The sequence below is a fragment of the Oryzias latipes genome, chromosome 13, assembly GCF_002234675.1.
Source record: "Oryzias latipes chromosome 13, ASM223467v1".
NCBI classification, from domain to species: domain Eukaryota; kingdom Metazoa; phylum Chordata; class Actinopteri; order Beloniformes; family Adrianichthyidae; genus Oryzias; species Oryzias latipes.
Window position 1 is genome coordinate 24,784,015 of NC_019871.2, and position 26,106 is coordinate 24,810,120.

Sequence of the window (26,106 nt, forward strand, 5' to 3'; positions counted from 1 at the left end):
CCACTGTGAGGATGAATGAGGAAGATATCTACTTCCACTTTCATCAGACTCAATAAGAATCACACAAATCAGGAAAGAAAAAGCACAGAAATGTTGTAAATGTTTGCATGTGCAAAGACTGAGATGCAGCATGCACACACATGTGTAGCGTTACACGTGGCTGCATTTTTTCTCATTTTAGCAACAGTGTTCCTGTCCGCTCTGGTCAGCTGGCAGTGCATTAGAAACACATTCCTTCACCGCTCTGTCACCAGGAGAATTTCTCACCGTCCACGCTGACAGCACTGATTGGACACAGTTCACAGCTTCACAGATGCCACAGGTCACATGTTCATGCGTGAGCACAGGCCAAAGAAGAGATGACAGGATGGGAAATGATGATGGTGAGAGAAAAGAAAAACATATTCTTGCATTCTTATAAAAGGCAAAGTATTGATCATTTTCTTTTAGAAGACGAAAGAAAAGTGATCCGCAAACAATTACAAAAACAATTAAAATAATAAGTGTGAATCCCTTTCAACACAATTGCTTCTTTTCAAATTAGTCCATCTCTGGCTCCCTCTAGTGGAATGAGCTGTGAAAAACTCCTAAAAACACCAGAAAATGTTATGAGTATTTTCTTTGGGTCCTTATCCCTTGTGCTATCTTAGATGAGCCCACCCTTACATTGACGTGTTCTCCCTACCATGACAAAGGTGGATAAAGGTGGAAAGATTTCATGTAATCCATGGACACCAGTGAAGATCACAAATCATTGAAGAAAAAAGGTTCAGAGCACTGTCTAGTGGGTCTAGATGACCCAACTCCAAATGTTAAAGTGCCTAGGATAGCACAAGGGTAACAAAAGATCAATTTCACTATTTGGCTCTAATCAGTTGTTTAATCTTATTTTAACAAGTGTCGAAAATTTAATAAGTGACATCTGTTGATGTCAGTAAATATTGATAAACATTGGTTAGTCTTAACTTAAAAAAAATGAGATCATCCAGAAAAGTAACACTAAAATATTTTTATTTCTTTCAAAAGAAAACATGTTACAGTGATCCTAAAGGACAAATATTGCTCCTTGAAGTACAGAAATCTTTCTATATATCATAAAAGGACTTCCTTGAAGTCTTGAAATAACTTTACATTTTTTGCATCACTGATTCTACCTATAGTGTACCAAATGACTGAACAATGAACTTCTTTTTTATTATCTGTAGTTATTTTTAATCTTGATCATCGACAGCAGTGGATGCATTGATCTCTGTAGCAGTTGTGGCGAGTGAGGCTGAGGTCCCAGTGGTTGTACCATCTCGCGGTTTGGGCCGGGGCTTCATCATCTCCTCCTTGTTGCGTTCAGGTTTGACCAAAAGGATGTAACACTTGGGAAGGAAGATGCAGAACAGCAACCCAAAGCTGGAGGCCAGAATGGCAAAAATCTGGACGGCGACCATGAACTTGCCCCGCGTGCTGAGGTAAGCCGGGACAAAGGAGATCCACACGATGAAGAACACCAGCATCCCGAAGGTCACGCACTTTGCCTCACTGGAAGATGTGGACATCAAGACATATTCAGCTGATCCAAAGTTAAATTCTTTAAATCTCTAGTTTCTGTTGACGATTTGAGGTGATACAGACCTGAAGTGGTCCTCGAGTTTGCGAGCTATGAAGGCAAAGACAAAAGCCAGCAGGGCCAGCACAATGTCATATGCAAAGACGCAACAAATGAAGACAATGGAACCTTCGTCACACTCAAGAATAATCTTGATGTTCTGAGCTGAGGTGTTCTTGACGGGGTGTGGAGGGAGGATGATGAGCCACACCGTGCATGCTATGACCTAAACCAAAACGGAGAAAAGTTGTTTCTAAGAAACACATTTTAGAGTTTAAAGTTGGTTGAAATAAAATACTGAAGCTGAAATCTGCTCCCAGTTTCTTTATTTTTGTTGCTTTTAGATTACCTGTACTAATGTTGCCACCATTGCTATTGTCCTCTGGTGAGCACAGGTGAGAATGTCCTTTTCTGGGGTGGGAAAGGTGCTGGCCTCATTGTTGATTGTGCTGGTTGCGATCACATCAGGACCGCCTCCGTTAGCCACATTTTCAGCTGCCGCTTTAGCAGCTTTGGCGGCTGCTTTGGCTTTGAGCCGAGCTGCTTTCAGGGCTTGAGCTCTGAGCATCAGAACTGCTGCTTTACCTGAAGCAAACAGGGAGAGGGTCGATCTGGACATGTTCAATTTAGGGGACTGCATCATCCATGACTCTGAATGTTTAAAAACAAAAGAAATGCGGCTCCTTCTGGTGACCCACCCATGATGGAGGAAAGGCAGAGAGCAAAACCCAAAGCCAAAGCCACTTGACTGGTCATGCAGCTCCAGTGCTGAGGCTCTCCGAGGAAAACAATGGAGCAAAGGAAGGTCACCACCAAGGAGAAGAGCAACGAGAAGCTCAACAAAGGATCATTGGCTTTGACCAGAGGAGTGTCAATGTGCAGAATTAAAACAACCTGGAAAAATGTGTAGAGGAAGGCATTTTAATTTCAATCCCAAACAAAAAAATCGGATTGTGTGTGTGTGTGTGGGTGTGTTTGTGTGTGTGTGTGCTTTTCACCCCAACAGCTATGGTAAGTAAAGCTCCTAACGCAGCGATGACTATGAGAGTGATTCCCAGGGGTTCTCCAAAAGCCAAGAACTCTATGATTTTTGGCACACAGGTGTCATGGGCATCATTGGACCAGAAATCGCCGCTGCACAGGATGCATTCTCGAGCGTCTGTTTAAAAGAGGACAACAGGGAGCAAGGGAGTACAGTTTTTACCATCATTACAGGGTGTTTGTTGGCCACAAAGTCTTGTACGTGTGCACTTTTAGGGGATTGAATATGAAAAGTAAGGGAAAACAAAACCTCAAAAACGAATATAATTAACACATTTGAACAAGTGGTGCTGTTTTGCAAACTTTTAAACTGATCTTATATGTGAAGTATAAACAGTAACATAACTAATACAGCCTTTCCCAACAGTTGCTGGGTAGGCTTCAGCAGCGCCATGACACTGAAAGGGTTTAGTAGGTGCTGAGGATGGATGGATGGATGGATGGATGGATGGATGGATGGATGGATGGATGGATGGATGGATGGATGGATGGATGGATGGATGGATGGATGGATGGATGGATGGATGGATGGATGGATGGATGACGGATGGATTGATGGATGGATGGATGGATGGATGGATGGATGGATGGATGGATGGATGGATGGATGGATGACTGATGGATGACACAATAAATTTGAAAAACAATATCTTTCATCTGTGATTTGAAAAAAAATCAAGATACATAATGGTTTTACATGCCTTGAAATTGTATTTTTTAAATTATATAAAATATGAAACTATATTTATGAAAATAAAGATTAAATTGAGTGATTGTTATCAATATAATCTTCAATTAACATATGGGGGTGGGGGTTAGTCTTATTAAATAATCTTACAGGTGTAGGGAGGAGTCTCGCAGCCTTCCAAATCATACTTTAACTTTTTCTAAATCAGTTTTTTTTTTATTATTGTAGGAATTTTTGTTGTTACTGTAAATATTGCATTACCTGTACTTGTATTACTTTGCAGCCACAAAACAATTAAATAATCAAACACGTTTGGACTTGATCTACTATGACTTAAAAGGATTCATTATTTTCTTAACATGATGAAACATAAAGGAGTTTAACTATTTTCCCAGCTTATGTTGTAAATGTAATTTATCATGAACAGCAGTATTTTTTATCACATTGTGTGACAGTAAAGTAAAAAAGAAAAAAACTTTCCACTTTCAGCTTATTTGAGACTTTTCTGCAAATGTAAAAATGGTGCACTGACTGGTGGTGTTGCTGATTTCTCCATCAGCACACGGGATGCAGTCAAAGCAGCAGACTGGCTCCCCCTGCCGGATCCCCTTTCTTGTGCCGGGCTGACAGTTCTCGCTGCACACTGACCGCGGAGGCTTGTGCACAGAAAAGAAAGACACTACTGAGTAACCAATAAGTCACAGAGCAGTGCGCGTCCTTTGCTGCAGTTCATCCAGCATGTAACTGACCGTTGATTCATCGTTGTTCCAAACAATGGAGTCGTTCCTTATGTGCAGTCTGTCCTCTGGAGCTGCAGATCCATTGTAGTGCCCCACAGTGACATAGGATATCTCCCCGTCACCTCCAAGCTGCCAGTTAATGATGTCATAGTAGCCCTCTATGTCACCGTCAACAAAGTAGATCTCCTCCTCTGTGTTTGGCACTTTGAAGTGCACATTCTTCATGTAGTACATCAGCTGCAAACACAAATGCTGGGTTTCAAGCACAAATGACTGCACAAGCATGTGCAAGCCATCTGCGGTATAAATGTCTGCGCTCACCTGCCACGGCTCAAAGTTGGTGATGTCTGCACAGCTTTTCCCCACAAAGGGCCCATTTCCTGGTTCACAGTGCTCAAGATGGTGCAGAGCATGGGCCACGGCATACACAGCTTTGTAAACACTGAGGGGAAACAGTTCACCGTATCACAGAACAAAGCTGTACGGATTTAAAGCAACTTAAAAAGTAGATTATTTAATAGAGGATTATGTTGGACAGCAGCTGCAGTAACTGGAGAAGCACCAAATAAATTAGCAGCATGAGTGATTTAATGAAATGCAAGAACTGACCTGTAAGTGATTCTTAACTGGGAGACATCAGAGTAGGTGTTGCTGAGCTGAGCCACAGACTCAGTCCCAGTACACAACCCATCAGGTACCCCTGCTCTGGACAGAGTGCGGTTCACCTCTCGGGCCATTCTCAGAGCTTTGCCGTAGTCCAACGTGCAATTAAACAACTGCAAGATCACAATCAGGGCTTTAACATGACATCAGGGTTATTTTTTAAGAAGCCATTATTTCGTGCAATAAAGATTTCCCATAGAGACAATCCTCAATTTAGCAAAAAAAAGGGCCTCAGGCTGATGATACACTGTATGAAAACACACCGTCTCCCAGAATTCCTCAGTGAGTGGGTCAGCAAATGGATCCAGATCCAAAAGATGGCGCTGAAGTCCAGGAATCTCAGCCCTCTTCACCCCAAAACCCAGGGTTCCAGCTAAGACTGGGCTCACCTGCATGAACACACGCAAATGGAAACTTTAATGCACTATTTCATAAATTTGACGAGTCGGTCAGTTTCTGCTCAGACCCATGACTGTGTATAAGAACTGGACTGGGTGACCCCTCCTCCCTCACGTTTTAAATAGGAAGTACCTGCAGGCTTCAATTAGCTAAAATCCCAAAGACTTTTATTGAGAAATAAACAACAACAACAAACTCAGTCATTATAATTGTCAGAATTACCATTCTTGCTCCAATACCTTTTTAAAGGGATCTTGTTAATTGCAATTTTTTTCATGATATTTCTTTTCTTTATTGCAAGTCATTCTTAAACTGGCCAATTAGATGCCTCAATAAAAGTAGGTGTTGACCCCCATATAGAACGTTTGAACTGTTTGATGGACAGATTCTCCTGGGGTTGTTGTCTCCCAAGAAACTCACTCCTGATTGGACCAATCACTGCTTAATGACGATGTCTGGCTCCAACATGGTGGCAAAAATATGGTGACTGAATTAAACTTGATTCTTTTGGAACCATTTTCTGAAGGCGACGTCACACTCACTCGATCCAGATCTCACATACAGTCAACGGCTGAGGCAGAAGACAATGACTCACCCCGGGCTGGTTGATGAGGGCGGAGGTGATCCAGGCCTCGCTGGCAATCCAGGTGCGGTTGGTCACATTGTGACGGAGCAGCTCAGAGATGAGCGGACTGAGGTCAACGTCTGACGAGAAGACCACAATGATTTTGGCTGTGGACTCTACTATAGTTTGAACAACCCTCTGGATGGCTGCAGGGGAACTCACCTAAAGTTCAGACACGGGTTTAAAAAAAAAATGCCTGATAGCATCCGATTGGCTGAGACGTGAAACATCCGAGGTTTTACCTTTGGCAGGGTCTCAGAGAAAGAGATGCACACACCAGCTTCTTCCACCTGATCCTTGAAATCTTTGATGCCATACTTGCCATAATCATCCTCTGCAGCTATGATGCCCACCCATGTCCAGCCAAAGTGGAGCACCATCTGGGCCATTGCTGTGGATTGGTGCTGGTCATTGGGAATGGTCCTCAGGAAGGTAGGAAACTGGAATTTGTTGTTCAAAGCGGAGCATGTTGAACAATAACTGACCTGAGGAAAAGATGCAGGAAATTCATCATTTTCCCTGCGGTTTGTCCACCTTTGTTGTCATCAGGGTCATACCTGAGGGAAATGGTAAAGGCCAAGTATTCTGGCAGTGGCAATGGACAGGTCAGAGCCCCCAGCACCCACGAGGGCAGCAAGAGGAGGCCCGTTACCGCACCGGTAGTTGGGTACTGCTTCGTCTTGGCCCGTCAGGTAAGTCAGAGTCCCTTCCACCGCCTTGGAGATGGTGAAGCAGGAGTCGTAGATGACGTAACCCAGGTCAGTCTTGGGCAGCAGGTCGTTCCTTTTGTTAATTTCATTGATAGCAAACAGCATGGTTTGGGTCCAGCGGAAAGTGCGGAAGTTGAATCTGAAGGATTCCGCATCAAGAAGATTCAGGAAGCAGTTATTATTAGTTTATTCAATGCACAATAAGTGCTTATTACTGCATTAACTTCCATTGATAGAGGGACCTCTTAAAGGAAATAGGTACCAAGAAAAATAACAGATGCATTTTTAGCACAATTTCAGCTTAATATTTCAGTTTCAATATTTGGTACTTCAAAGATGTGTTGATTAGTGTTGTACATTAACATGAATTCGATGTTTGAATGACTGTAGCTAATTGGTCCCAGAGTTGCTGCCTTGAAGTCCTGAGGTTATGGGGTTCAACATTTATCATCTTTAACATCAAGTTCAGATCCTAAGTTACAGGAATGAATTAATCTAAAAGAGCAGTTGAAAGAGTGTAAAAGGCATGAACCAGTCCAGGAAAACTGACTCAACTCACCCTTCACATCCTGAGGACACAGGTACCCTAGACGTGTTCCCATCATTAGAGGCAATGCGCTTGTGAACTGGAAACATGCCCCCAATAACAACCTTCTTCTTCTCCACATCTTTGTAGCTGTTCAGGTTGAACTTGGCCTTCAGCTTGCAGGTGGATTCTGCTGAAACGGATCCGTGAAGACAAAAAAGGGCACAGAATCCGAGCGCGAAGCTAATGATATCCATCCTTTGTGACGGCTTGAAGAAGTTTAGAAAGCTCTCACCGGAGCAGGCGGCAAACAAGGCTGCAGCATGAGACAGGTGTCTCGTCTGCTCTCAAGGGAAAAGAGCCACAAACAGAAACAAACAGATGCAGAAGTGTAAAAAGGGGCAATGCTTTATAGTATTTTTTATCTCCTTACACTTTTTATTTCATGAACTTAACTGTTTTCATTTCAGCAAGCACTAAAATATGGTAGAAAATGATGCTACAACAGTTTTTTCTCTTTCTCAGAAACAGCAGAGAACACGCATTAAACCTACAAGTGTCAAAAATAAGGGAGCTCAGCTTCATCTTTAGGCAAGACCCTTCATCCTACTGCCCATGTAGCCACAAGGGGTCCTGGGTCTGGGTTCCCCCGTGCCAGTCCCCAGCTCAGATAAAATCTGAGCATCCTGCACAAAAATCTTTGCCTAAGTACATGTATGGATCAGTGAAAGCTGACTTGCTGTGGTGACCCCTGGAAGGACATGCCAAAAAGTGAAAAGCAAGTGTCAAGACTAAATTACATAACTAAACATTTATTATATTTCCAAGAAATGTGCTCACAGCTGATCCCTTTCAAACAGTCCTGCAGCACACTACTGTAAACTGCTAGAGGCCATGATTTAATTGTCAGCTGCAGGTGGCAATTTGTAGCATCCAAAAAAACAAGCCATTACAGAACAGTCACTGTACCCAAATCAGCCTTGCCCCATGAGGATGGGTCTGCAAATGTGTCCAACCTGTTTGTTCATGTCTGTAAGTCTGCAGGGAGGAACACACCTGAACCACCGGCACAGAAAGAGGCACATGCTGGACCTAAGTCTGTTCTTAATAACTATGAACAGCATCAATCCTGAGTACTTATCTTCTGAAGACTTTGTCCCCTTTTTAAATGTGTTGGTTTGGATCGGGCTCCATGGTGGCGCAGTGGTTAGCGCTCTTGCCTCACAGCAAGAAGTCTGCCGGGTTCAAGTCCCGGCTGGGGGAACTGAAAAACAACATCTATGGGGGACCTTTCTGTGTGGAGTTTGCTTGTTCTCCCCGTGCATGCGTGGGTTCTCTCCGGGGTCTCCGGCTTCCTCCCACCGTCCAAAAACATGCTTCATAGGTTAATTGGCAATTCTAAATTGTCCATAGGTGTGAGTGCGGGAGTGAATGGGTGTGTGATTGAGGACATTCTACCCTGCGACAAACTGGCGACTTGATCAGGGTGTCCCCCCTGCCTTCACCCACAAGTGGCCTGGATAGGCTCCGGCAGCCCCGTGACCCCAAAAGGGATAAAATGGTATAGAAAATGAATGAATGGTTTGGATCCTAACCAATGTAAAAAAATCCATTACAACATGAAATAGAATGGGGGACCTTTCTGTGTGGAGTTTGCATGTTCTCACTGTGGATGCGTGGGTTTTCTCTGGGGGCTTCCTTCCAACGTCCAGAAACATGGTTAATTGGTTACTCTAAATTGTCCATAGGTGTGATTGTGGCCCTGTGACAGACTAGCAACCTCTCCAGGGTGTCCCCTGCCTTTGCCCATAAGTGGCCGGGATAGGCTCCAGCAGCCCTGTGACCCCGAAAGGGGAAAAAAACGGTTTATGAAGATGAATGAACTATTTTAACCCAATAAGAACCGTTTTTTTTTTGAATGAAAATTATGTGGGCAAATGATAAATCAATGAGCTCTTAAGAATTATTAGTGTTACCGAAAAATGTCTGGTGTCTTGTGTACTTGGGATGAGCTCTGATCATAGATGAATAAACCCCGGAGCCTCTTGGTGATTAGAGATCAGACCGTGGCAAACATTGCTCCAGGTGGAACCATCTAGATTATTTAGAGACGACCATTCTTGAATTTAATGGTGATAATGTGTTCCTTATTGGTTGAGAAGAAAGGCAGGCTATTTCGCTACTAGTAGTTCAAAGTGAGGATCTGGCTTGTAGGGTGACGTAACAAACCTGACCTGTCCATTGCCAGTTGTGCTAAAGCTTCACTTAATGTTATTTAAGTTCAACTTAAGTTTTGCTTTCGATCAAGTTGTGCAGAGAAAAGCTGCATAAGCAACCTTTAAAACATCCAACATGTTTTGTTTTAGGTCCATCAATAAGTCTATCGATGGATTAGCCGCGTGTTTCCAAACGTTTGCCGCTGAACTCGCTAAATTCAATAAAATGGAAGTTATTCTTTCAAGAAGGAGCAGATATGAACAAGTGGAACTCACTCTTTAACGTTTGTACATTTGATCATAATCTAGCAACTTTTATTTTGGCAAACATGAACGTGATTTCATCAGGCAACACTCTGCAGGTTACTGGTTTATTCCAGCACCACCTTATAAAGTAAAAACTAAATGTTTCACAATAAAACAATGCAAATTAAAGTGAAAAAAAGATATTTTAGAACAAAACTTAACCCTACAGAAACAAGTGTCCTGAGCTGGTTTGTAGTGGTTGACACTCTCCCTACAGTGAGAAGGCCCAGGTTCAAATCTCAGTTGGATCCTTTTCTGTGTGGAGTTTGCATGTTCACCGCATGCATGCCTGGGTTATTCCCCACAGTCCAAAACCATGCTGCATAGTTTAATTAGTAACCTGTGGCAGGCTGGACTGACTGTTTTTCCCTGTTTGTATTTGTAAAATGTGTATGTGTGTTGGGGAGCTCTTATATGATCACGATATCACTTTTTATTCTTTATTTAACATAAAGCACCTGGTGTTCAGGAAACATGTTCTATAAATGAGAAAATCTATTTTTTGTGAGGATAAACTGATAACGACCAATTCATCCAGATTCTTTCGTTGGGAAGCAGCGAGATCATTTTATAGCCATAGAAACTTGTTAATGACTTTTAAGGTCATTTAGATTGCAGTTTGGGTTTTCTGGGTTGCTTAAGAAAAGCACTTTGTATTAAAAAGTGTTTTGTTTCCTTAAACTACCTTTTTCTTTCCCTGTACATCATTACCATACATGTTAAAATAAAAATCCACCCAATATCAAAGTTCCAACATTGAGATCTTTATTAAAGCTCAGTTTTCCATCGTACAAATATTGTTGAGACTGCATGCAGTGGCTTGGTTTGAGGCACGTTACCAAGGAGAATGAAAATCACTGACCAACAATGAAAGGATGAAATTGCATAACTTAATATTATTGTAATGTCCACTTTTGGCTCTTCTATGGAGACAAATGCGACATAAAATGCACATTTATTAAAGGCAGAACAGAAGTAGAAACACAAAAAAAGCAACAAGGACAAGTCAGGAGAGAACATCTGGCTGAAAGTTAAGGACTCAATGATGGAAAAAAAAAGAATTCTGGAGGCAAGAGACCCACAACATTGCAGTTAAATGTTTATAATGAGGGTATAATACACTTTTAAAAACCCAGTTGAACCTGGGCGCTATATTCACTAAGGTCTAAATGAGGAGGTTAGGATGAGCTGGACGTTGTGAGTGAACACAGCAGCTCTCCACCACGCAAATTATGAATGGGAAGGCTGCTCAAATGAACTTCTCACACTACACATTTATACACTTACGGTTCCTGTGAATGGGTGATTGATTGTGCTGATGTGGCACCTAGGCTTTACAAGTGACTAAATGTGCAAAACGCTGCCTCCACGCAACACAAAGCAGCCCAATGGTGAGGTGACAGGATAAACTCTACCGCTCTTATACTTAGACCTTTTTTTGCCTTTTTTTATGCTCCACATAAAAACACACGTACTGCAACATTTGGAGGACCCTGCTGCATCCTCATCTGTGGACAGGAGTCCCCACCAGCTCACACCAAGAAGAACCACAGAACAGGCACGTACACGGTTACAGCTCCAGTCGGCTTCCACCACAGCGGCACAAACTGGCTGCTGTCTGAGACGCAGCATCCACAGCTCCTGTCTAGCACATCCTCAGGAGTCCACTATGAACAATATAGTCCATAAGAGTTTTGGCAAAAGAGAAAAAAAACGTAAAAGTTGGTCGGTTCAGACAGCCTTTGTCATCACACGGCAAATAGGCAGAAATACACAACCTAAAAAGTGACGGCTAATTAGATTCAGCCCCTCCTCTCGCCCTCGGAGTTTCATAACATTTGTTCCTTGTACTCGTGCTTCACTCTTCCTAGCATGTCTGCTGAGGTGCCGCCTCAAGTCACGGTTTCTCGCCACCTGCTTTGCTGCTGACCTGGCAAAACGGAAACGTTTGCTTTTTGTGTTAGCAGGGCAGAGAACTGTTGCGGAATAATCAAAAGTAACAATATATTAGTAAAAAGCAACATTGATTCAATCACTAAGCCAGAAAAGTTAAGACCAAGAAGGAGTGGTGGTGGGGGGGGGGGCAGAGCAGCAGCGCCTCTGCATGTGCACCTGTCACAGTAAGACACCCCCCCCCCCCCCGGGAATGTTGAAGACAGAAAGGGAGGTGGGAGGTTGTAGTTTTTGTTTTTTCTGTTTTTTTATTTGGGATAGAGACAGAGCAGTTTACCAGCACTCTGATATCTGTTGAGTGTGTTTGCTCATTGTGTGTTTGTGTGTGTCCGGCAACATGAGGTGTACTATTCCCACTCCGTGGTCCCGGGCGGTTTGGAGGTCAGATCGTACATGACTCTGGAGATGCCGGGGATCTTGCTGATCTCGTTTACCATTTTCAGCACCACCTACAGGAAACACACCGAGAACATGATTCTGTTTAAAGACCCACACGCATCATCTTTTGATCCATTCTTAAGCAATCCTAGAGGTCTTTTAATTATGATTATGCCATTTTTAGCCAAAATTAAAAAAATGAAATAAAAATGTCATTTTCCAGGACATAGTTTCTGCAGAGCAGCAGGAGTTCATTAGAAATTTGCCTCAGAGTTGTGGGCGGGACCGTTGGCACAGAGCAACCCCACCCCCACTTCCCCTCCCGTTGCTGAGTCACAAATTAGCTGTTCTACAAACTGCATTTTTGCGTCTACTGCTGATTCACAATGATTTGAATAAAGAAATTCTCAGGAATGCGATTTTGAGCAGAATTTTCTTTAAACGTGTCCCCCAACATAAAAAAAAAAAATCCCATAAGAAAATGTTAAAAACACCAAAGACACAATTTTTCCATGTAGTGGGTCTATAAGGCTCTCCCTTCAAACTGCTGTGTCACCGGATCTAGGTATTTATCACAACCATGCTTTACCTCCTCTGAGATGTGGTTGCCAGGCGTGGCGGGGATGCCCGTCATGAAGTCGCTGGTGATAAAAGTGCGGATCACCACAGAGCGCCTGCAAGAGGGCTGCTTCTGCAGGGGGTCCCGGTCAAAGTGGAGGGGTGTGAGGATCACTGGCATCTGGCTGATCTTGCCCGAAAAGCCTGGAGATAAAAAAAAATAGATAAATAAAGATACATTAAAGTTTAGCTGATCATACATGAATCCAGCAAAAGCCTTCAAACAAAAATGAGAAATATACCATACACTTTGGAAAATAAGATGCATCAAATGTACGATGCAATATCAATGAATGACTATTTTTACACATAAAATTAACCAGAGTACAGTGGTCTAATTCAATTTCAATGTTATTCGTTTAGCCCAAAATCACAACAACAGTCGTCTCGATGGGTTTTGAACGCCCCCGTGTTTATTGTGGGGTTTAAGTCGTACAAATAACCCACAATAGACCAAAGTAAAGTAATCCTCTTTATTTTTTACAATAATTCTAGATGTTTTAAGGCTGAGAAAACTCCTCACTACACACTTGATACACTTTTCTCAGACAGACATGAACATTTTCACACTTTTTTCACTTGTTTAAACTCTGAAAGTTAAAGCCTTCGTAGGAAAATAAGTCCAGGATTATAGAATGAAAAAGAAGATCTGCTCGCGATTAAAGACTTGTGAAAATTTGGCAAACTGAACACCTTTTGTACAGGATGGAGGTGATTGGTTGACAATAGGACACAGAACACAACGCACTGCAAAACTCTGCACTGTTTAAGGCGCAATGCCAATTTTGGAGAATAGAAGACATAACTAAACTAAAAAAAGTGTAGTTATGTTGTTTTGATTTATTTTTCTATTTTTTCTTTAGAAATGACTGATTTCTCATTGCATTTGAGAAGAGAAATGTTTTTGTTCATTTACAGTGACATTTAAATAATGCAACCATAAAGAGGGAGATAGTGTAAGAGACAAACCAGTTCTGCTTCTGAGACAAACTCCCATTTAAATAAAGGGAAGCATTTAGACCTCCACCTGCTTCAACTTCCCTACACTGAGAACATGTGGAGCTCCACATTTAGGGGCCACTTTTCCACCTAAGCTGGTATATTTAGAATAATCTTGATGGCATGAAAATACTTGAAAGATTGCTGATCAACTAGTATAGCTGTAAAGTAAGCTAAATGCGCTGGTGTTTCACTTACGATTTACTTTTTTGTTTAATTGTAAAAACTGCTTATAAAGATTTAAATTGAACATAGAAAACATGGACTTGATAAATAAGAAGTTTTACAGATACAAACCAAGAGAAAGTCCATCTAAAATTGATAAATTAAACACATTTTTTTCTTTTATATTAAAAACAGTTTATTCATAAATTACAAAAGAAACTAATTAAAGCACTGGACTTAAGTAAACAACTATATTTTCCACTAAACCACCTGTTTTTTGTTGTTGTTATTTTTGTATTTTAAAGGCTAATAAATTCATCTAAACTACACAAGGTTGAAATTGTCTGAAATCCTTCAAGAACGCATACTTACCAAAATCTCTAAGAATAGAATGAGCCACAAAGTCCGCCTGTCTGAGCGTGCTCAGAACGCCTGTGGTCAGGAAAGTCGGGGTAATGTCTTGAGGCGGCTCCTTAACATGTGGTCCAAAAATATACACAACTCTAGGGAGGGGAAATAAGAGAAAAGTCAATGTAGGGATGTTCTGGTGATGTGTAAAATGAGTTGATGCTGCAGGAAGTTGGGCTCTACCTGTTGATGGTGTGGCACATACGAGGGATGAGTCTAGCCAGGAACATGAGGGATTCCCAGTGCGGTGATTCTTTACTTGTGACCCCGCACACATAACTGTAGGACCTACAATCCCCCTGGAAGAGAAAAACTCAGACTTATACTCTGCATAGAATAGAAAACAAACTGGGAGTTAAGGAGAAGGTTAGATGTCATAAATGGCTTTCTGTTTTTGAGCGGGAGTTGCTTGTGTTTATCCACAGCAGCCTGTCTGGCTCACAGTTTGAGGTTTGGCTCACATTTAAACCTGTGGTGTCAAACAGGAAGTGGAGAACACACCTACATCAATAAAACATTTTTAAAAAAAGAATCCTGACTCAAATGTTTATGAAATGAATAACAGACACTAATGTCACATGTGAAGAGCCAGAACATGTTTAGTCTTTTGTGTTCTCAATACTCATAGGACCTATGAGTTCTGAGAACACAAAAGACTAAACGTTGTTATTGCCCCTCCATTAATAAAGACAAAACTCACAATGGTCACAGAAATAACGGAAAAAGACTAAAGTAATGAGTAGAAATGGATGGAATACCAATAAAAATCCACATCCCTCCTGGTTTCAGCTTAAATGATCTACTATGAGTGACTTCACTGACTTGGGCACACTTGGGCAGTGTTCCCACCAAACCCAATTGGCCCGCCGCTTCCGTTTTGAGCCGCTTCTGTCCAAAAGTGTGTATGTGAAGCCATCACAATTTTCCATGTGGGAGGAGCTACAGCAAACCGTTCTTATTGAGTGCTAATTGATCCACCATAACAGACATGGAGGATGCTGGATGAGTAAATCGGGTTATGTTGGAGGAATCTACATGGGCGCCCTGTCTGGGTTTATGAGAGAATTCAGCCCCGCTCCTGATACCCTGAGTCTGACCATCTACCGCTGGACAAGCGCCTGGATGGCGGACGCTTTCAGGGGTACGTTCGTCTCTCTGTGGCCCAGTTTGACGACTTGCTGTCCCGCATTTGTCCGAGACGGATAAAAACGAAGAATAAAAACAAAAGTAGTTTATTATTCTGGTCTTAATACAAATATGAATTTGGTGCAAGCACAAAGAGCTTGTCCTTCATGTTGGTTTTGGACTTCACTCAGTCCACCTTAAGATGCCACTACCAAAGCAGTACAGCAGTGAATGCTGACGGATTTGATTCACCAATCAAGGTCAACGATTCACTGATTAAAACCCAATTCTTACTACTTAATATTGTATTTGAACGGTTGTTATATGCGCGTCTTTTTACTAAATGCTTGAAAAATAAAAGTACATGTAGTTGAACACCACAATTTATGCTTAGCCCATGAGATCAGAATCACTAGCAGCGGTTACATGCGCAAAATATCTTGATTGGATCAATGATGGGATTAGAATTGGACAGAGCATGACATTAAAGCATGACATTAAACCAGAGCAGTAGTGACACACGATCAGAATGAACCGTTTACATGAACAACAATCGGATCAACAATCGGCATAACCAGCCATCTCCATCTGAAAGAAATTTTGATCCGAACGAGTCTGATCGGGGCAGAATATTCCAAACACCGTGTTTACATGACACATTTCTCATCCGATCCGGCATCTCTCCGATTACTTTTGCCCATGTAAACGCAGACAAAACGCAATGATTTTTAAACAAAAGGCTATTTGTCCCTTTAAAAAACATCACACTTAACTGTTTTTCTGTCAACTCCATGGGTCAACAACTCCAGAAGTAAACAAAACAAACATTCCTGTTGCTATGTATGCATTTTCTTGATGTCATATTCAACCATGTTTTTTATTCAAAGTGTCGATCATATTTAAACATCTGTTTTTCTAAACTTGTGTCAGTGAATTGAAATCCAGTCTCTTTTTTTTTTTCAATGAGGAAAAATACTTGAACGCTTTACTCTGAAAACGAGAAGCTTCAGCGACACTATTTTGAAGATGAATCTACTTCCGGTGACGGTAGGGTAGTCAGTATGTTTAGTTTGTATACTTAAAATCCAACATTATTATTCAGTTTTAGTGATAGCTACATTACCTGAAGCTTATTTTTACTACTTCTACTATATTTATATAAATTGTTAATCAGCAATCTCTGACATCACAAATATTCATCCTCGTATCAGAGTATTCGGATACTGTGGTTGTTACACAGTAGAGTTCCTGATAAGTTTGGATATCTGAACTCTAGAAAATGTGCGTCACGTTACCATTTAAAGCAGACGGCTCAATGCGCGAGTTGCGTTTGATGTGAAGGCAGCATTAGGAAAGATGTTCCGCCGTTTGATCGGCGGACCTACCTGGACGCCGACAGTTTTGATGGGCAGCAGAAAGGCATTGAGTGAATGGCGGCTGGTGATCTGCATGAGCTTCTCCTCCTCATCATCTGAAATGCAGGATTTAACTCTCTGGAGCAAGGCATGGGGCTGAAGAGAACAGAAAGCAGAGACGCTTGGAAAACAGCCAGCAGCTATCAGTTTTTAGCTGATGGAATGTTGAACCTTTTGTAAAAGGACTCTGGTTTTTCCACATTTGTCACATGGAATATTTCAGATGATCAAAGTTGAACAAACATATTCACATTTAAAAATCTACCTCCATTTTGAACTAGTTGTCAACAATTATCCCAAATCCAGGGTAAAAATTAACATTTACCTTCTGCAGTTATGTGGAAAAACATAATAGAACATCTCACATGTGCTTCAGCTACCAGACTCATTGCATTTTAAATAAGAGACACGCTCTAGTGAATGGGATCAGTCATTCATCTGAAGGCTTAACAAAATGAGAAAGCAGCTTTAAGTTAAAAAATGACAGAAGGAGGCCAACAAAAAACCTGACAACTGTTCAAACTGGACATTTGTACTAAGGATGGATGCTCCACACAGCAAAACAATGCGTAGACCCCTTTAGTCAATGGTGTCAACTGTTTATTGGACCAGACAGTACCGGTCCAAAATCAGCTGTGAGTTCTGGAAACTAACAATTTTTCCTAAAGTATCTGTTACTGTTATTCTGACATTTCTGATTTGGTTGCTGTTTACGATTGGGTGACTGCAGGAGTCCAGCTTGCTCCTTAAGCAGGGTCATTAAACAACCAGTTATGGATGCCTGTTATTATTATGGTCCACATAGTTTAACATGAAGATTGAAAGAACAGAGCATTTTACATCGTCATATCCAGTACAGACCAGACCACGGCTATTTCTTTGCAATTTTGAGTGCACTTGTATTTTAAACACTGCACTCTGTTCTGCGTCCTGATTGGCTGTTGACCCTGTCAACACCCGTACAGGAAGCGTTCAGTTTACTATCTACACCAGTGTTTTTCAACCAGTGTGCCGTGGGAAATTGCCCTCATTAACTGATCTAAAAACATTTCCCATCTCCAGGATTTCAGCTCTGTGTTCATCCAAACAGGCCCTGATAAGGAATATAAAAGATCGTAAAATACTTTTTCTTTGAGTTTATTTTATTTTATTAAAGACATTTTGATAAGAATGACGCGATTCAGCTGCACCTTCGGCTGTATTTTGGAAAAGTCCCGTCCCTTTACTGTCTCCACCAATCATTCCTGGGGGGCTTAATCACATGTCATCGGTCTGACCAATCAGAAGTGCTTAAAGTCTTCACTTCCTTGTCCCGATTTAGCTTGTAAAGTCGCTCAGTTCTAACAAAAATAGCAGTTAAAGCTCGTCTTTAGCGGTGTAGCTTTGCACAGAATCCGGTATCAGACCGTGGAACAAGTGAACAAAACAATGAAGCTCCGAAAAGCGATCTTCGGCCGTTTTATGCACTACATCTCCCATGATGCATTGGGTTGTGAGAGTGACAACGCACAAGGAGATCTGTTGTTAAACGTCTTGAAACCAACGAACACACATCAAACTGTTTTTAAATCTTCTAACTTAACTTTCATTGCATCTTTTAGAAAAAAAACAGCTGCAGTTTCCAGCTTTTTCTGTAACAATTATCTCATAAATGCATGTGAGATTGTGGAGGGGCTGTAGATCAATACAGACTATGAGTTTCTCCTTTTTTTTTAATTTTTGGATGCTGGTGTGCCACGGGATTTTTTTTAAGGTTAAAGTGTGCCGTGGCTCAGAAAAGGTTGAAAAACACTGATCTACACAAACCTTCAGTTCTGAGCAGATCTGTGTTTTTGATAACACATTTAAACCTATAATACTGGACTAGGTTTTCAATGACACTTTGAATGTTGAGTGTATAAACTTGTGCAAATGTTCATGTCTGTCTGAGGAAAGCTTAAACAGTGAGGGGTTTAAAATCTACAACCCTAGTACAAAGATTTCACCTATTTTAGAACGTAACTTCCACGATAAATGGGACCTTTGTATAGCACATTCAGTTTTTTCTTAATGATCTGCAGTGAGGACAGACTACCCCAGGTAATAGAATACTTTCTTCTCTGTATAACTAACTAACTAACGACTAATAGAAAAGAAAAAAATAATTCTCTTTTGCAAGCTCATGTCAAGCAGGATAAGCACGACTCAATTTTAACGATCATGTCTTATGCTTTGAGGTAATCACCTCAAACGGTCATCTGTACAATGTTCAGAGAGCAACGTTTGTGCTTTTTTCACCCAATAAAAACAAGGTCACGTCACCATTTATTTGATAATCAATCCACATGCATCCCCCCCTCCCCACCTCACTGACCTTTTTGACACTTGCAGAAAAGTCTGCGACGATTTTTAGGATATTGTTTGTTTCAGCAAAATCTTTGCAGATGTAAGGCTCCTCTGCACAAATCACTCTGATGGACAAACCAGGACCTAAGCGGCAGGACAACAGGGAGACAACGATCATTTTTAACAGACACACCAAAAAAAAGCTTTGAAGAAAACAGGAAAGCAAGGAGTTCAAAAGCAACTGTTGTGAATTATATTAACGCGTTTAATGTATAATTTTAAGTGACATGGAAGGTGTTTTTGTTTTTACCAGGAAATGGATGTCGTGAGACGATCTCCTCTGGAAGGCCCAACTCCCTCCCGAGCGCTCTGACCTCATCTTTATGAAAGTCTTTCAGCGGTTCGATTACTCTTCCCTGGACGGTGAATAACAGAGCACAATCAACATTTCTGCTGGAAGGAGGTGATTAAGTTGTGTGTTCGTAGCTTCCACAGTTGAGCATTCATGCAAAAGCATTTGACTAAACAAAGGAAAGGAATAAGTGACCACAAACCAGAACGTTTGAGGCAGAACGTTTGAGGTTTCTTTTGCATTTTTAAGGAGTTTTGTGCGCTCCTGCAAAAACGTTCTACCTTCTAATGTATCTGTTTAATCATTTTCTGAAATCTATCTGAGGAACAGCGGGTCTGTGCGATCAAATACCTCATCTCTGAGTTTGCGGATGAGCTCGGTGTCGTTGTGATGCGTTTTGATGACCTCTGCTTTGCCGCTTGCAAGATGAGAGGCACTCTCAATGAGATCAGGCCTCAAGGTACCCTGAGCCAAGAAAACGTCCTCTGGGTTCAGATTCATCTCTCCGATTACTTCGTTAGCCACCTGCCAAGCAAGACGATTCAAAACGTGAGATTCAACAGTGGAGTGGGCGCTCGGGCACAAACGGAAACCTTTGAAAGCCACAACGCACTTTGACAAACGTGTCTCCGATAATTTTTCTTTTCTCCTCGGGGTTGGTGGTCATGTTTAAGGTCTTGCTGATGCGTTTTCGAGGTGTTCTGTCCTCTTCTGAGATCGGGAGGGTTGTCGTTCCATTGTAGAATGTGTGCGCCGCATTTATCACTAACGGAAAATATAAAATGCATGTGTAAATATGACATTACAGAATACAATCACAGAACTTTCGAACAGATCGACATGTTTGGCTTAACAAGGACTTTCACAAAGAACGGTTTTCCAGAAGCGACTTCGCTGCTCACCTTTGAGTTGGATGCCCAGCTTGGTAAGAGCTTCTTCCACACTTTGACTTTCCTTCTTCCTCATGAAGCCGTTGTCGATGTGAACTGCTATGACCTGTTCCCGGGGCAGAGCTTTGTTGAGGAGAGCCGTGCAAACGGTGGAGTCCACTCCGCCACTTAGCAGCACCTGAAAAATCAGAAACAGCATCTTAGCAAAGCCATTTACACCACTATTGTTCATTATACTACCTATCTTGGTAGAATCTTGTTTTATCTATTAGCAGGCTTAAAAAAAAAACAGAACATTATTAATGGAAGTAAATTAAGCTGAACAAACATATTTTATTTTCCTTTGAGTGTAAACTAGGGATGCTATAATTCTCTTTTTAAGAGCGAAAAGCATGATTCACCATTAAACCGAATTGTGGGGAAAGTTAATCATTACATCCCTACTGCATCCCACAATGCTTCTGTTGAAACGTTCAAACACGTGTTGTGCCCAATTAAAAAGTGATTTATTGTTTAATTGAGTTAAACCTGGTTTAGTTTGAGACAACTGAAAGGTTTTTCTTCTTTGTTACTTACCTATTAGCAAAAAAAAAAAGGAGAAAAGAAATATTCTGAAATTTTTTATTTTTGCTGTTTAGTAATACACAAATCCTACTGAATCCAAAAGAGAACGTGAAAACTGAGGATTAAATCCAATGGTGGGAAAGTAACACCCTTTTTTTCAACTTTTCCTGATTCAGATTTGAATAAATAAATACCCAGAAATGCAATTTTGAGTTTTATTTTGAATAATTTATGTCCTCCATCAAAATGCCACAAGAACAGATTAAAAACTCCCAGAACATAATTTTCATTGGAATGGCTCTTTAACGTAAACTATTTAGCTAGTCCGACATAAACAAATTGCGTGGCGAATTTTAGGCTCCAACACAATAAGCACTGCATTCTGACACTCCTTAAAAATGCCCCTGCTGCTGCAGAAACGGACTAAATCTGTATCTGCAGCAAACAGTAAAAACCCTGTGATTTGAGCCCGTTTTATTCGCACGCTCATTTATCATCCTAACATTCCCCCTGGGATGAAGCCGAGTTTGAAAACACTCAGGGAATAGACTATTCACAGACAGACCACAGTATAATTTAGGGGTTCAGTGAATTCCAGGGAGCTCCGTGCTGCTGCTCTTTCTCTCTGTGGAAGTGTCGGCCACACCTTTCACTCAAATGACGCTACATCAAACATAAAAGCCATCCTCTCAAAGAATTAACAGACTTTGCTCACCAGAACTTTAGATTTGTCCACTTTTTGTCTGATCTCACTGATGCAGGACTGTTCACGGTTCAGAACTGTGAAATTATTTGTACATTCCGCAATTTCAAACAGGAAGTTGCGTAACATTTCCATGCCGCTCTCCGTTAAGTCGACCTCGGGGTGAAACTGTGTCCCATAAAGCTTCTTCTGTTCGTTAGCGATCCCTGAATGACAGAAGAAAACACAGAATTGATTTATTAGAAAGCAAATGTCATAAAAACCACTAATACCATGAAGTTTAGGTTAAGGTGACTGACGACACAGAAAAAAAAGCTAATCCTTAAACAAGGAGAACATTTTATTGCTCACCAATTTAAATAATTGATCTTTGAGTTCCTATCATTTTAGACATTTCCAAAAACACAATCCTAGACTTGTGGAAAGCCTTCCCAGAGGAGTTAAAACTATTACAGCAGCAAATGGAAGCTCATATAAAAAAATAATAAACTCTTTAAAAAAAATAATAAACTCTTTGGAACATGAAAAGAAGATTCCTTAAATTCATAAACATATGAAGGCCATGTGAGTGAATACTTTTGGACATATTAAGTGTTAAACATGGAAACCTTTAATCGGCAAAGATGGTAACATACAGTTAGGCACATTTTCAGTTTATGTGAAACCAGGTCACAGCTAATCTCATCTGTTCCTCACCAGCAATGATGTTTCCTGACTGTGCTACCACCTTAAAGCCCTCGGCCACCTTATCCACACTGTCTCCATGGGTGAGCAGCACCAGTTCCTCTTTCTGAAGACCTCTGATAAGAAAAGAAAACAGACATCAGTGAAGATATGCAGTGCTACTAATATGGCATTTGAGTTTCAGTTCGTGTTCATTTTTCAGTAAGTTAACTGAAATAAAACTAAACAACATTAAAATATATATATATTTTAATTCTGCAGATCAGTTTAACACGTGACTGCTTAATTATTTTAACTAACTACTGCAAATAAAGGAGTTTTGACTTGATCATGAGGAGCAACAATGCAAGAGTTTGTAATATTAATTAACATTTTCTAAGTAAATGTTTTTTTTTACGCCTGACCAGAATCCCTGGATTCATTTGTCAAACATAATTGGACTTGTAAAACGTGTAAAATTGTCATTTAAGCTTCCAGGAAGATGTTTGGAAATAAGTGGCAGTTTAAGGGACTTAAATACATCATGATGAATTAGATAAGGACAAACAACCACAAACATTATTGGCTTGGGTTTTGATTGCTGCCATGTAAAAGCTAGAAAATATAAATAAATAAATTTAACAAGGGTCTTAAAAAAATGAGGCTTTTTTCAAAAGGTGGAGAATTTAGCACAATACATTCTCTAAATGTTTCAAGTGGAGGAAATGACAAAAATTAAGCATGAAATGGTAAATAGACCTAAAGCTTTTTGACATAAAAGTGTAAAAACAGTTATCTCTGATCCTTTTGTCTTTTAATGGGTGTTTATTGCCATAAAAAAGCAAAACACATGCATATATACAATAGAAAAAAACATTTCAGTCCACTCATAAAACCACAATACCTGAACAAGGAGCATGTGTTGTCCAACCCAACACTGAACACTCCATCTTCTCTCACGCTCTTTTTGTGCACAGTGCCGCCAAATACTTTATTCATCATCTATAACACAAAACTCACAGTTAATACGCAGACACTGAATTTAAAAAATCATCACATCAATTCTAGAGATGGAGCTAACTGGGCGACATTAGCATAATACGATTTTTTTTATCCTGCACAAGTCAAAGTACAAACACTTCTAAACAAAAACAAAAAAACACAGAAACCACTGCATGCATTTCAGAAAATACCTGCATCCCATAGCAAATCCCAAGGACCGGCTTCCCCATGGTGAAAATTACGGGGTCAAACCAAGGAGCATCTTCTGCATACACAGAAGCTGGACCTCCTGAAATAATTATTGCTCTAAGGAGGTTAAAAAAAAAAGGGAAAGAAAAATATATAGTCAGATGGCACAAAAAAAAATTGAAATTCTACATATAAAAGAAAGCTTCATAAAAAGGAAGAAGAGTGTTTCACCTGTAACCTTGTTCTCTGATGACAAAGGCGGGGGTCTCTAAGGGCAGGATCTCCGAGTGTACACACAGCTCTCGCACACGTCTGTCTATCACCTTCCCATACTGGGCCCCCGCATCCAGGATCGCCACTGCCCCCTCCAAGGATCCATTCTGCTGTGAGGAACTGATCTCCAGCTGTACAGAGACAGAGTGAAAGAAAAAATTCACATGAAGCAGTTTCAACTTTAAACTCACGAGTATTATTTTTACGGGGAAAACCACAGTAGACTGGCAGCTACTATAACTCAGTGTTGGTTTACTTGTTTTTGTTATTCTCTAATATTAACATGTTTTGACGTAGGGAGTGTGGTGGCATGCCTGCTACTCCTTTTTGGACTGCTTCCCACCACTTCTGGGTCAGAAACAGTCTACGAGCTGATCAGCTGTTGTTGCTTGGCAACCACAAAATACTTCCAGGGAAGCGTTGGGAGATCGCAGGAGAGGCTGAGGACACTGAGGTACTTCAGAGTTTGTGAGGCTTCTAAAGAGTTTTTTTATGATGGCGTTGTCACATCTGCCCTCTTCTACAGAGTGAGCTGCTGGGGTGGGGGTGGGGGGGCGGACGCACTGACAGGAAGAGGAAGAGGATTGACAAACTGGTGCGGAGATCGAGTTGGGAGGTCCCCTGGAGTCTGTGACTGTGGTGGGTGAGAAGGGGATGTTACGGAAACTGGAATCTATCATGGACAATCCTCTTCATCATCATCATCCTCTGCATGACAGCATGGGTGCATTGAGGAGCTCCTTCAGTTGGAGACTTTAACGCCTCGCTGCAGGCAGATCTTTCTTCTTGTCAGCTATTAGACCTCTCGTAGACACTGGACAATAATTACTGTTATTAATTTATATGTGAATGTTTTGTTTTATTTATTATCCATCTGCAGTTTTTAAACACAGCTATGGTGACAAGGTAATTTTCCCTTAGTGGGATCAATAAAGTATTATTCTATTCTCAGTTAGTTCTCCATATGACCCACTGAGATACTGATTAAAGTCATGTGAACTCCATTGGAAACAGACTCGTGTGAAACGTGCTGTAACCATTTAGCTCCATCACATGAAATCCCAACGCTGTCAGCAGTCCCAGGCACGGGCGAGTGATTGAACGGACCAACTCACACCAGGAAGAACCTTCATGGATCATTCCAGAACATTTAAACCACTAGAATCCTCCAGCCAAACAAGGAGGTGTAGAAATAACACAGCGCATAGGCAAAATAAAAAGTTTAAAATATTAACAAAATAAAAGACTTTCAATGCTTTTTAACCCTCACATTATTTTCACCAAGAAATAATGTGAAACAGAAATTAAAGTCATTTAATTTGTTTGCCAAAGACCCACACAAACTAAGCAATCACAAAAAAGCACTACATTTTAAACAAGTACACAGCTTGTTGTTTGGACGCTGGTGTAAACTGTTGATTGGCTAAATGATCATTTAGGCTAATAGATTTTTCGATCAATCAAACCAAACAACCAAAGTTCACATCTAACGTCGGGTTGATCCCGAACACAACAGTTAGGAAATGAGGGAGGCACGAGCGAGGAGAACCATGACCCCACGTGGTTACCGAAAACACTTTAAAAACTAACCCGGTTTAACTAAAGCGGGTGAAATAACCCATCTACGATCATGTACCTCGACAGAAAGTTCGGGAACATTAAAGATCGTTCAAACTTGATTAGATCGTCTGACAGCAGTTTCCACATACCGGTATCAACCCAAGTTGGCTCATAAAAGCTACGTGTCGACCGCTGCAAAATGACAGTTAAGTGTGTGACAGATTGCAGCCGAGAGAATCGAAGAGATTACTATAAATACAGACAATCACAAACAGACACGAGCACGAGTGGAGTTTATTATTGTGTTCGTGCTGTCGTCACAGCCCGAACCGTTGTAGCATGCTAACAACATGCTAGGGCAATGAGCTAGCTAACGCAGCATGCTAACTCCATGCGGCGCTGGAGGCGGTTCAGAGTGTCCACCATGAGAAAAAATAAAACAGGAACATAAACTGGAACATTTAAACTAAATTATGAGCCATGCTATGCGTACAAACAACATGCCTGGATGTTTAGTTGTTACGAACCACTAACTGTGGCACGACAACAGTCTCAGTCTGTTCGTAGTACGTTTTCTCCCCCAACTTTCTCCCAATACGCAAAGAGGCCGTATTTCACCAGAGGGGGGTTAACCACGGAACCCCATAGCCGGACGGGGTTTTCTTTACTGAACAACTCCGGCAGGTGAGCTACGTCTCCCGTGTACTCACCTTGTTGCTGTCTCCGTTGCAGAGAGCCATGGAAGACCGCCGTGTTTGCGTGAAAAGCTCTCCCCTTTGCCTCTCTGTCCCGGGTCCTCTCTCTCTGGCACACGGAAAAGCACGCCGACTACTGTTGGGAAAGCAGACTTGGAAATGTCAGCATCTCTCCTCTGGGAAATGACTTGTCAGAGTAAATAAATACGTCTGTTAGAACGAGGGCGGAGGGCAAACTTGGCTCGCGCTCATAAGAGCCTCCGCGCGGGTTGCGACGTTAGTGACGTGTGCAGCGGTAGTGCTAAATATATTTATTTT

At 41.2% G+C, this 26,106-nt stretch overlaps 2 protein-coding genes across 3 annotated transcripts; both read right to left on the minus strand.

The window, feature by feature from the left end:
* Positions 1-994: 994 nt before the first annotated feature.
* LOC101166072 (vomeronasal type-2 receptor 1-like) lies at positions 995-8,203 on the minus strand. The gene is made up of 14 exons (XM_023961892.1): positions 7,023-8,203; positions 6,311-6,602; positions 5,996-6,193; positions 5,724-5,915; positions 4,993-5,118; positions 4,676-4,842; positions 4,388-4,508; positions 4,076-4,303; positions 3,859-3,982; positions 2,596-2,756; positions 2,296-2,491; positions 1,947-2,182; positions 1,624-1,823; positions 995-1,530 (listed from the first exon to the last, which is right to left on the minus strand). Exons 1-14 carry the CDS (start codon positions 7,244-7,246, stop codon positions 1,212-1,214), a joined length of 2,784 nt encoding a protein of 927 aa, XP_023817660.1. The 5' UTR covers positions 7,247-8,203; the 3' UTR covers positions 995-1,211.
* A 2,050-nt stretch (positions 8,204-10,253) lies between these two features.
* gmps (guanine monophosphate synthase) lies at positions 10,254-26,035 on the minus strand. Of its 2 annotated transcripts, XM_020708431.2 has the most exons (17): positions 25,804-26,035; positions 23,492-23,664; positions 23,263-23,377; positions 22,974-23,071; positions 22,103-22,206; positions 21,419-21,612; positions 20,152-20,317; positions 19,863-20,014; positions 19,601-19,774; positions 19,208-19,313; positions 18,926-19,041; positions 16,543-16,668; positions 14,216-14,331; positions 13,997-14,127; positions 12,432-12,604; positions 11,792-11,913; positions 10,254-11,753 (listed from the first exon to the last, which is right to left on the minus strand). In XM_020708431.2, the coding sequence occupies exons 1-16, from the start codon at positions 25,831-25,833 to the stop codon at positions 11,812-11,814; spliced, it is 2,076 nt and encodes a 691-aa protein (XP_020564090.1). In that variant the 5' UTR covers positions 25,834-26,035; the 3' UTR covers positions 10,254-11,753; positions 11,792-11,811. The 2 variants fall into 2 exon arrangements, with proteins under 2 accessions (XP_020564090.1, XP_004075884.1); XM_004075836.4 differs by having other exon boundaries at positions 10,254-11,913.
* Between the last annotated feature and the right edge of the window lie 71 nt (positions 26,036-26,106).

What these genes read in the sequence shown, in the direction of transcription:
- gmps (XM_020708431.2), bottom strand. Translation starts at nt 25,833, where the DNA reads ATGGCTCTCTGCAACGGAGACAGCAACAAG. An exon ending in TGGACAAATCTAAAGTTCTG is followed by an intron (nt 20,318 to 21,418) that starts GTGAGCAAAGTC and finishes CTGATTTTTCAG; the next exon opens with GTGCTGCTAAGTGGCGGAGT. An exon ending in TTCTATTCTTAGAGATTTTG is followed by an intron (nt 12,605 to 13,996) that starts GTAAGTATGCGT and finishes TTTTATCTCCAG; the next exon opens with GCTTTTCGGGCAAGATCAGC.
- LOC101166072 (XM_023961892.1), bottom strand. Translation starts at nt 7,246, where the DNA reads ATGGATATCATTAGCTTCGCGCTCGGATTCTGTGCCCTTTTTTGTCTT. An exon ending in TCTCTGAGACCCTGCCAAAG is followed by an intron (nt 5,916 to 5,995) that starts GTAAAACCTCGG and finishes TCTGAACTTTAG; the next exon opens with GTGAGTTCCCCTGCAGCCAT. An exon ending in AGAAATCAGCAACACCACCA is followed by an intron (nt 2,757 to 3,858) that starts GTCAGTGCACCA and finishes TCTTTTAAACAG; the next exon opens with ACGCTCGAGAATGCATCCTG.